Source organism: Haemorhous mexicanus, chromosome 1 (assembly GCF_027477595.1).
Source record: "Haemorhous mexicanus isolate bHaeMex1 chromosome 1, bHaeMex1.pri, whole genome shotgun sequence".
Taxonomy (NCBI): Eukaryota; Metazoa; Chordata; class Aves; order Passeriformes; family Fringillidae; genus Haemorhous; species Haemorhous mexicanus.
Genome location: NC_082341.1, coordinates 84,931,469 through 84,943,625, shown reverse-complemented (window position 1 = coordinate 84,943,625; position 12,157 = coordinate 84,931,469). Strand labels below are relative to the sequence as shown.

Genomic DNA, 12,157 nt, shown 5'->3' with positions numbered 1-12,157 from the left:
TCACCTATCGGCTTCTGCTTATATCATTTATAGCTCCTCTTTCTCCACTTGCATATCATAAAAAGCAGATATGAACCATGGTGCTTTTTTTTAGCCTAAGCTAAACATGTGCATGCACTTCTACAGTGCAGGCTCTGATCATGGCTTTACAGGGCCATTGTGAAAGGAGTCAGAATTTATCCCAGCACATAGCTCCATGTAGCAATAAGCATGAGAGCACTACTGGAACAATATTAGTATGTGATAGAAAAATTTTATAAAGAAGAAAGATGGTTTGATTTGTTTGAGAGACCCATATTCAGCATGGAGAACTCATCTGCTAAAACATTGAGCAGGACCTGGCTTGTTGATAGCAGCAGATTGCTGGTTCTGTGCAGGAATGCTGCTTTCTGTGCAAGAATGAGACATCTGTGATTTCTGCTCTGTACCTGCTGCCCACCTCCATTGCACCTGCAACAGCATCAGTTCTGCTTGTAATGTGAGGATCTAATACACAACTCAGGAAACATTTTCTTTTTAGCTGTTGTAGGTCTGAGCTAGTCAGCTCTCAATCACTTTAAGTAAGATCTTTTTGCTGCTAGCTTTGATCTCCCAATTCTTAAGAAAGACAAATTAAAAGTGCTGACATAAAAAGATTAGATCATATTAAACTGAATCAAAGAAAGTGTCAGCTTTGCTACTTACTAGGAAAAGACCAGAAAAGCAATATCCTTACCTAAATTGGTTTTAGACAGATCCAGAAGTTGAGCAGTTCCAGTAAGAGTTCGATTCTGCTTCAAATGTAAGTGATTTGAGACCCCAGTGATTCAAATTTCACAAGGACAAGCAAGCTCAAAAGGTACCCAATTCCTTTCCTGAAAATCATGTTATATGTCTTTCACTACCCCAGGCAAAATTTGTCATCTGTGGTCATGACTGAGCCAAACCAGAGAAATAAATTCTTTCTTTCCAGAAGAAAAAAAATCTGTACAGAAATTTAATATGCAGCCATATTCAAAGAGGTAATTTGTGAGTTTTGACATCCTGTCCACTATCATCCTTCCACCCCCACTGAAATTGTGATACTTTGTGTTAAAGTTCAGACCTACTGCTTATTTTTGGTCACATCATTTTGTTACTGTATGATAATAAAAAGAGGGCCTGAAACAATCTGCTCAAAGGTTGGCCAAAGCCCTTCTTTTGACTTGGGCTGTGGAATAGTCCCTTAAAGGAATGACTATCATCTTCCCAGTTTTAGTGTTGAGTATTTCATATATTCAGTTGATTTTATAACTTTGAGCTTAATTCTAGTTTATTGCTTGGGGTGAAGGGCTTGCTTTAACAGTCGGAGAAATTTCCAGCTGAAATAAAATGACACTTTTCTTACAAGAATCACACAAGAGAAGTATTGTTAAAATCCTCAGCTGTGTTTGATTCCAAATCCAGAGGTATTAAGAGATATTTCTTCATGAATTATGAATTCAAGGATTTTTTCATCATTAATATATAATTGGCCTTTTCTGTCCAGACTCCTAGTTTAGTGATTTATTTTGATAAATAAATAAATGAATGAAACAAAAATCTTCAAAATACTTTTGTTGAAACTTGCATACATTAGGAATGCCATAAGTTAAAGAAAAGGAAGATATCCTCTGAGACAGAACCTGGTACACTGGGACTCAATTAGATTTTGACCTTCTTTACCCATAAAGGATTGGTAGACAGACATTGTTTGCTACTTGCCTGAATTAAATTGGGTCTCCTGAGATGCATATGAAGTAATTTAAAAAAAGAAAAACACTGTTAACTGAATTTACTCAACCATCAGTCTGAAGCAAACCTTATTTACTGTATTCATCTATTAAACTAATATAATCTTTCATATTTTAATCAGAAAAAAATGACATTTAATTAGTGTTACACAGCTAAGACTTGAAGAAGCTCCCCTATCTGAGCATTCAGCTAGGCTATCATTTTTCAGTCTCACCACAGTGAGTCTTGTGCTTTTATGCTTCCCTTGGTCAAAGCAAACTGCAGGACTGTTTTATTGATTCAACTGCCTGACACCCTTCCTCAGCAGGAATAAGCACTCTTTTCACAATTTCATACAAATCACATATTTTGGCTGAATTGCCTTACACTGCAAGGATTGGAAACATCTACTTTCCCAAATCCTTGCATTTCCTTGAGTACATGTCTTCATTTTTTTAAGGACTTGTGGTGGTTGAGGCAAAGATATTAGTTTATAAAAACAAAACAAAACAAAAAAATCAATCACTCATAATATCAGCGATCTACAGGTTTAGACACACCACCAAAAATAAAAGAAAAAAGCCAAAAGCTCTGTGCACATGACTTCCATGCATTCTCTTCTACTTTTTTTTCAATTAAGAGGTACACAAATGTTCTGTTGATGGTTTCAGACTATGACTCAGAGATCCTTGGCTGTTCCTTGAATCCTCATTTTCTTTCATCCTGAGGTGCTGAAATTAAGCAGCATGATGCATTTTTCTATTTCTGAATCTGCCTTCCTTTTCCTTTGATGTCCACCACTTCTTTCACACTCTGCTTTGTAAAATCAACTGGTTTTGTTCTAACTGGGGACCTTAGAAACCTTCCACTCCCAGCCTCCTGAAGAAATTAAAGACAACTATTTTCACATCAAGTATGGACATCCCAATGTGCTATGGCGCTTCTGCCAGGGTGGTGGTTGTTGGGGTTTAATGTTTCCTAGGTGCTTTGGGTCCTGAGTAGCTTGGCAGAGTTCTGATATTATACCAATCCATTCTAATGATATAGCACTTTCATAAGCTCACTCACTCTGACCCATATGCACATGCAGAAAACGCCTGTAAATCTTTAGGGTTTTATTTAGTTTTCAAGGACGTAATTTCATCTTTTTAAATAGGCAACCTGAATTCCTGATTTTAAAAAAGCGTAAAGGGCCAAAGCAACATGAACAAATCAAGCCTCAATAAACATTCTTCTGAGTCAGCTTGCAAAGCATAAAACACAAATATATATATTTTTTAAATATTTCATCATTGTACAGCAGGGAATTATAGCAGCAGCTCTGCAATATTGGCCATTTAAAATCAAATTCTCTCATCTCAAAGTGAACTTCCCTCGCCACTGCCCACCCAAAATCATATTGCAGTAAATAACTTCTAAGTCACTGCTTCTACAATTTCAGCTATTTGACAGTGTAGTACAATAAAATGTCAGCAGCTAATTTCATAGAAGCCTCAAAGACTTGTTTTGGATGAGGCAGCCAATTACTACAAAAAAATTTCACACTTTTTTTCTCCAAGCACAATATACAAGGAGTTTTTATCCATTAAATGGTCTTTTATTTTCCACAAGTACAAGCTGAAGATTGCAGCCTTGTCTGAAGTATCTAGCATCATAATATATTTATTGAGAAGTTTATTGATCACAGTCTGAATTTTTATCTTATTTTCCTTTAGCATTCCCATTAAACAGCATTTTGACATTCTTTTTGAAGATAAAGGAAACAAAAAGATGAGAAAAACAAACTAGGTCATTAAAAAGGTACTTGAGAATACTTCCAGCAGCAACCTGCAGGCTTAGGCTCATTGTCAAGTATGATTTATGAAAACTTGTTAAATTTACTTAAGATAACTGGGAGGCAGACTAGCCTAGTACACTAATAACCTCTTTAACATAAAGCCTTATGGAATACAGTGCATCCATTATACAATAAAAAGGTTAATTTAGCTTGTCACAACACAGAACTGAATTAACAGGGGAATTGAAACGCTCTCAATTTGTGTGATTAAATAAAAATACTGGGTGATAGCCAAGCTATTGCTACGATTCAATTGATTTTTTCTTGCCTTATCATGTAAAAATTAGATATAAAGTGTGCATGCAAGAAAGTACTATAGTCAAATGAATGCAGAGCTACCACAAAAAGAAAAAAATTACTACACACTGACATATCCGATCAGCCTTATTTTCTGCATTAACTAGGTCATTTGTATTTTAAAATTCCAGTTTAATTAAGAAAACCTTACTTTTTGGCAGATTTTTCCGTCCACATAATCAGTATCTTGCTTAACCAAGAACTGGTATCATTCCTTCTGGCCTACAGATGAAAATTCACTTCTGCTTCTACTATCTGTTTCTCATACACAAAATTTTTCACAGTTGAAAAGCTATTTCATGTAGCTTGTGTGTACATATATGCAAACACACACACACACACATATGTTATGTTGAATCTGTATCCTGTTCTGAGCCTAGACTGGGAGATGATCGTGATGAACAACAGGAGATCCTTGTGAAGAATGTGGGACTCCTTGCTGCTGTGTTGCAAAATTAATGAATACCTGTAAGACATGAAAAAAAGTAGGATTTTCAAAATAAAAGTACTTGAATTCAGACTTTGGGAATATAGGTGATGGCATTTCTCAGCTGCCCTCGTAAGCTTTTTTGACAAAATAATTAATAACTCATGTTGAAAGAACACCTCTAAAAATGTGTTTTGTAAACTCTAGAAATAATCCCTCTTCCCCTCTCCAGCTAAGACAGGGGTTGATACATGATAAAAATTATGATTAAATAAGTTATCAGAATATGAAAAATGCATTTCATGCACAGGTAAATATTAAACAATGGTTTTAATTGTCTTTGAATGACATACCTAAAGAATCTGAGTCTGTTGTTTCTGCCAATAAATATTACAGATGAGGGTGCAAATATTTCAAGGTAAAAGGACACTTCTGATTCAAAAACTAATGTGCCTCCTTGAATTGGTTTGGGTTTTTTTAAACACAGATCTTACTGTTTTTTAAACACAGATCTTACTAGGCTTGTTTCATTTTTAACCACACAACTATTTCACAGTAAGGCATGTAGAGGGGAAAATGGCTCTTCTTTATTCAAATGATCCTCTTCATATGCAAGCAAACTTGGGGTGCATTTAAAGTATGTTTGTTACTTTGAAGAACTATTTTCCTGTTTAAAACTGACACTCAGTCAGGGAGAGAAAGCGGTGGTAGGTGACTGAGGTGATGCATCACCATGAAAAATGGAAAGGAAGTAAACATGAGTGAACAATGCCTGAAGAAACAGGCTGAAATTACCTTATATGCAGTCACTCAGTGAATAGATCATTTACAAGTAGTTAGTAGACCAGCACAGAGGACAATACTTCAATAATGATTTGCACATGGGAAAAAGGAACAAATTCACACCATCAATCACAGAAAATTAATATTTTGACTAGATGTGCTTCTCAGTTTGCAGAACGAATAACAAGCAGTTGCATATGAAGATGATGTGACACATCACAATAACCCAGAAATCCCATGCTTGCCATCAGTGTATTCTTTTTCTCACCATAAGATTTCACGGTCTTTAGCAGCTGGGTCTCTTCTGTCTGTTTGTGTATTCAAAATTCTCACAGGAGAATGTTCTGAAGGTGTAAGGTTTCCCACGATTTACAGAGACCAGTTCAGCCTTTTCAAGGACATTAGTAAGATTCCAATTTTTGGACTGTGGAGGTGGCATTTCACAGTCCCACTTTGTCATCCCACACAGCTCCAGATTCATCTAAGCACAGATTATGTTTGTGCACACTACATGTATGTGGTTTGCTGTGATGCTTTTACTATGCTCACCTCCAGCATAAAAGCAGTGTGGGACACGGAATGGCTGTGTGACCTGAGATGGCCTTAGGCTGCTGAAGTATTGTGTACATTTGGGTAACCCAGAAAATGATAGAATATTCCACTGCATCAATAACTACAATACACAGCACATTTAGGCAAAAAAAAAAAAAAAAAAAAAAAAAAAGCATGTGAGCAGGAAAAGAAAAGAAAGAAAAATTATAAAATACCTGCTCTAATGTGGTTTGGCTAATAGAGTAGTGTTTGATTTGGAGAAATGCTTTGTGATTCTCTAGGACTCTGAAGAGCTCTGCTAAGCATCCCTGACTTCTTGGTACATGGTACTCAAGCAGGTTAAGATGTTGTCCCTGAAAACAAGCAAAAATTATAAAAACAGATAAAAGTGAACGTCCTTTGTGATAAAGCTACACTTGCTTACAATCAGGTCTACCTTCAACAGGCTCTTATTGCAGATTAATCTGGAAAATATGAGCTTTCAAAAAATAACATATTTTGTCTACATTCACAGCACAAAGAGCGGTTCATACTGAGAGTACCGATTTTGTAAGGTGATGGCTTGTTAATCTCATAACAGATATAAGATTTTAGGGCAATTTGAATCTAACAGACTAGTGCTGTTACAATGCAGTCTGGGAAAATGCTGAACATATACAGACACACAGCAGTCTGAGCTCAATACAGACTTATACCCACAAAGAGGTTCATATCTAAGATAGACATTGTTTGCCATGATTCTTTTCCTAAACATAGTTAAAGTAAAAACCTTTGAGAGTGTTTATTGAAATGTAATTGCTATAAGTCTTTTATAAGGCTTTGTATTAAATCAAAGAATCGCAGTAAAGTCTGAGACTTATCAACTCTGGGCTTTGAAAGGAATCAAAGCAAATACTCTTAGTGACTACACTGAAGTCCTACTTTAGGTGAACACAGATTTGAGTTCAATTTTAATAATAAAAGCTAAAGTAAATTTTCAGTCAGAGAAAAGGCCTTTTTATTTACATTGCCTAAATGCCTGTTTGGAATTGATTCAAACAACATCACAAGACAAATTTTTATTAATTTCTTAATAGAAAAATAAAAGGGATATTAATATGTACCTTTCCCAAGAAGATAAATATATCCAAACATGCAAATATCCAAACATGTACACACTGTTCTTACAAGTCCCAAATTAATCCTGCCATATACTACAACATGGAGTTTTATCTGTACCTTAAACTGTGTTCCAGGAAAATGCATTTGTAGACAGTCCAAAATCATTCTTCCATAACTTATTTCTTTGCTAAGCCAAACCTTGACAGAATAACCCTCTCCAAACCTGGGAATGAGACACAGAAACATAAATCCATGAGGACACCATGAAGACAAGGAGAACATCTGGTTCAATTGATTTTCCTACAATTATATCAAATATCATGCATGCCTACAGCATTATCACTTTGATTTTACTATAATACTGTTAAAAACCAGAACTTTAATGAGAAAGTTTTAAAATTAATAATAACAGATACAATAAACATGGTATGCCTAATTTTAGTTACTAGTGTGTTTCACTAAATATACCTGAACTTTTGTTAAGTAAACTATGCTTTAATTTCTATGTTGCTTTGAATCAAAGCAATATAGCAATTAAAGCATAGTTTTATACTGAGTGGGCAGTATAAAAGCATGAACATTGCCAATTACATGTACAGAAATAGAAAAAAAATCCTTCCACTTTTCTAATGAGAAAAATGAGCATGTAGCACTATTTTTCAAATCTGTAAACAAAGTGGCACCTTCAAAAGAAGATTTCTGCAGAGTACAATGGTGTCTTAAAGATATGCAAAGGCAAGTGTAGGGATATTTAGGGGGATGGCAAAGTTAACAAATTTCCTTTGACTTCTATGACCATGCAATCTCTCTCAGAATAATTTAGGAAATGAACTTCTCTTTCTCAACACAAGTGTGATAAAATTTAAGTATAGGCAATCTCACCAACACTATCTTTTTTATTACCTTTACTCACTGTTGATGGTTATTTGGGAAAGTTGCAATAAACCAGTGAATATTGAAATGATAACTATGTTCTGATGCACATTTCTTAAGCAATGGAGGTTGTGTTGCACCAATCCCCAGACTGGGGTGCACAGACAGAGCTCAGCAAAAGACATGGGACAAAAAGGCACTGTGCTGCACCCTTTCCCTCCTTTGCAGCTACATGTCCTCCTTCCTTTGAGTTCTCCTTCTTGGTTAATTAAGGGGAAAACACCAGCAGGAGCCACATCAGAAGAGCTTTCCACTGCCACTGCTCTTCCCTGTTGTCAGGGAGCAAGGGAAAGGCAAACCTGAAAGGGGGACAGGGAGCTTGGGCAGCACTGCTCATGTGTCCCAAAAAACCTGTCACTTCCTCTATCTTTCCACTCACTGCCAGTCCCACATCCTTCATTCCAGCATAACTACCTTTTCTTCCTTCTCCAGTGTGGCAATTGCTCATTGCCAAATCCTTTATTCCAGTGGCTTGGTTCCTAATGATTACCTCTGTAACATGCCCTTGTGCCAAAACCTTCCTCACTCTTGTCTTTCCTGTGTGCAGCTCATGATTCAGGGCAGCAGCTGGCTTAATTGGGTCTGACTGGTGAGAGGCACATTTTCATGTCATCAAAGCAGAGGATATATCACAGCACACTCTACAACGCTACCCTATTTCAATACATTAAAAAATGTATTTTGATTATCAATCAAAAGGTAAAAAAAGATAGTAAGAACTATTTTGAGATATATGTCCAGTTTAACCAGTGCATGAATGATTCCCAGTAAAATATTCCACATGAAACACCACATGTTCCTCACCTATAATAAATATATAGTAATGTAAAGGCTTTAACTTTTATTTTGCATTGAGTCAGAAACTGTTCTTATAAAGGAACAATCAGCATGGATTTAAGAGCAATGTAACTTTCCATAATGAAAAAAAATAGACTGCAGATTTGATTCTATTAAGAATTTCGCATGAATTCAAAATATAATTTCCAAGGATCTCAAACAAAAATCCTAACTTTTTGTGTACCACAAAACAGTGGCAGCTACTGCATAAAAATGAAAAGCCCCATCAGAGACAAATGAGGGTAGGGTTTTTTAGCCTTTGGTTGTTTGTGGGGTTTTTTGTGGGTGTTTTTTTGTTGTTGTTGTTGTGTTTTTATTCTGTTGGGTTAATTTCTTTGGTTTGTTTATTTTTTATTGTAGTCAAATGCAGCCACTGAACTACTTGAAATTGAGTAAGAAACATCCTGATGCAGTGTCCTCTCTGTTGGTTCCTGAAGGATTTTTCATGAACTAAATTGCATTGAGTCCAGACAGCAGGGTACTAAATATTTACTGGAGAGTGTAGCCTGACAGACAAACAGTGCTGATTCATCACAGATCCAGAATGAGGTGGAATCCAAAGCAGTGTCTGGCAGATTTGCTTTGCAATGATTTACTATGTTTTAAATAGATCTCTAATTAAATGTTTTAAATGCATAGCATCATCCCTGAAAAAAAATACATGTGACAATAAAAAAAGTTGTTACAAAGATGGATATAGTTAACAAGGGTATTCAATTTAGTTGACAGCTAACCTGAGGCAACATTTTACAAGAGATCATTGATTCTGATCAGTTTTTTTGGCATCTCTATACAACAACCATTGAATTACAGTTTGAAAAATGCTGGTTTATGGAGACATTCAACAGTCTCATAAAATGAAATTGCTGTATGCAATGAAGTTTCCAAGGAAAATGAATCAAAATTCTGATTAGCAAAGGCAGAGGAGTCTGAGCAACTTTGGTTTTGTTCTAAATTGTGAATGGCATAAATGCCAGCATGGCACCAATAAAAAACTTTAAAAGATTTTCTTCTTTTGGATAGTTGAGTTATGATGCTTCTATACCTTGATTTTATACTTCATTTTAGTACAAGATCTCCCCATATAGAGTAAGCAGATCAGCAATAAACATTTCCCCTTGCTATAATCAGCAAGCTGCTCTTGGCAGTGCACTGAGAAAACGGAAACTGAGTTGACCATCTTGTTCACTCTGTTTTCCTCTCTGATTCAGACAATTCAATTAATTCAGAAACACAAAATGAAATTACAGAGGAAACCACAATCTGGTTTGATTAGCACTGTTAGCATTGAACCTTTAGCACCTGAGAGCTCAAGACCTAAAAAGGAAGACATTATCATTAGAATGGCCTAAGTTGAGCCAGCAGATTCATTCAGCAGCCATCTGCTGCAAAGATTCTTCATTTCTTCAAAGCTCTTCGACAGAGAACACATTGGGCACTGCCATGTTACTTCAACTACATCTGCACTTCTATTTTTGTATAAACAAACACACCAAACCACATATTCTGACAAAATGAAATATTTTTCTTCTCTCTATCCTTCCTCTTCTTCCTCAAACTCCTAGTTCATTCTCAACTTTCACCTCATTAGTGGTTCTGGGAGTACAACTTATTGACTGTTTTTTCTGTTAAAATGCCAACATGAGACTGAAGCTAAAATTGACTAAATTAAACTAATTAACTTGACTATTTAAAGACAGCATCAGCTGGAGAAACAGGAGCTTAGCAAAAACTACAAGTCCACACGTCTAATTTACATAGGTCCTCAAGGTATCTGAGCATAACTCAGATAACAAGGGAGTAAAAAGAAAATGAAAAGGTGGCAAGAAATGGAAATATTTCCATGCCAGGAATTACTAAATGGGCTAAAACTTTTCATCATGAAAGAAAGATGACGAGGCAGTCAAATGGTATTTTTAGGGAGCCTAGAATCATGAACTAAGCAACAAAAAAAAAGAAATAATTCTTCACTCATATGTTTCTCATGAAAGACCAGTAGTCATAGAGTTAAATTATAGGAAAAGAAATGCCAAGTCAGTAAGGTGAAGTAATCTTCCTTACACAATGTAGAGAAACTGTACAACTCATTGACATGGGATGTGCTAGATGTCAGAACTTGACATGAGTTGAATAAGAGACCAGAAAAACTCATGGTGGGGATCACTAAAATCACTTCTGACTTAAGAAGCCTCTAGAAAAGAAACTGCTGAAGGTAGTTAAGTAATGTGGTAAAGTAACTTCCTGAGCTAATCTTCTTCCTGTACCTTTTCCTTTTGATCACTTTCAGAGAGAGAATACTGTGCTAGCAGGTGTATAATGTGATCTCAGGCTTCTTTTGGTATAAATATCCCCAAGGGGAGGTCAGCCTGGGTAAATCACCCAAATGGTTCCTCAGTTCTTAGAAGTTTTCAGCCCCACAGCCACCCTACCAGCAGTACAAAAATAGTTTATGTAAATCGACTTCAGATATGCGTCTACACAAGCTCCAGTCACACACTGAAATAAAGTGTAACAGAGTCTGTACTGAGGAATCCCCTGGATGCTTTCCTGATCCTCTTTTAACCTGGCAATGGTAATGGAAGTGGATTTAGTGGCCCAAAGGCTGAAAATTCTCATGAATATCAAGGAAAGGAGCAGCCACTTGGGGCAGAGTAGGAACTCAATGTTCCCATCTGCCTATTCCTTGGAGGTCCTGGTTCAGAGGTTTGAATGGGAACAAGAGTCCCGGGTGAAAAACAGCTGAGCCTGCATTTGGTCACAAGAAGTCTTTACAGGAATTAACCCAATAGGTTTTCTTAAGCTTGACCCATGAAAACCTGTTTCATGTGAAGGGTGAAAAAGAAAGTACATTAACATCAGACTTCTATTTGCTTAAAAAATAAAAAACCCCTGTATTTTCATTTAAAAGGCTTAAGGGTTTGCTCTAATGAAAAAAACCAGACTTTGAAACCACTGTTTTAAGTTACAGCAGGTCCAGCATAAACAGCTCATCACATCACACTCTTCCCAAAGCCTTTTTACCAACTCTACTCTCCCCCAGTAAAATTTGCTGAATGCAAACTCAGGAAATGAAGAACATGGCCCCATTTATGAAACTTTGAGGAATAAGAAGAGCATCTAATCACCCGTATGCTTTTCTTCCCCACTAAGCAAAGAGTACATTTCCTGGACAATGTTGTGCTATATTTATACACATATTCACATCAAAAAATTGCAGTTCACAGAAAGTTTACTGATTGAAATATAATGTGCATACTTTGTGTATGCACTAGTTCAATCAAAGGACTGCTACAAAATAATGTTATTGGATAAAAAATAAAAATAGTAAAGAGAACATTGGCACTTAATGTCTGCAAGGATCTGCATCTTTTAGAAAATATGCCATAAATCAAAGAGAGAGAATATTCTACTGTGCTGTTTATCCCTCTGCTTTGGTTACATTCATTTGCAGGCAGAATTGGTTCTACTTTCCCTAAGTGAATAGTATCACGGAATCGTTAAAGCTAAAACAGACCTCATCTAGGCAAGATAACTTAGCTACACCAGTATAATTGCTGAAGCATGGGATACACATCCAGGTCATTCCTCTCAGAGCTTCAGACACAAATACAATTTACAAACAGAACAAATCTTGAACATTGAAAACAAAACACTTTGAA

At 36.2% G+C, this 12,157-nt stretch overlaps 1 protein-coding gene across 1 annotated transcript in view; it reads right to left on the bottom strand.

The window, feature by feature from the left end:
• Positions 1-4,241: 4,241 nt before the first annotated feature.
• ABCA13 (ATP binding cassette subfamily A member 13) overlaps positions 4,242-12,157 on the bottom strand; it is a 168,221-nt gene continuing 160,305 nt past the window's right edge. Inside the window, exons 53-55 of the mRNA XM_059852346.1 lie at positions 6,846-6,951; positions 5,843-5,980; positions 4,242-4,331 (exon numbers count right to left, since the gene is read on the bottom strand). Of these exons, the coding sequence (XP_059708329.1) occupies positions 4,242-4,331; positions 5,843-5,980; positions 6,846-6,951 (334 nt within the window). The remainder of the gene's footprint in view (positions 4,332-5,842; positions 5,981-6,845; positions 6,952-12,157) is intronic.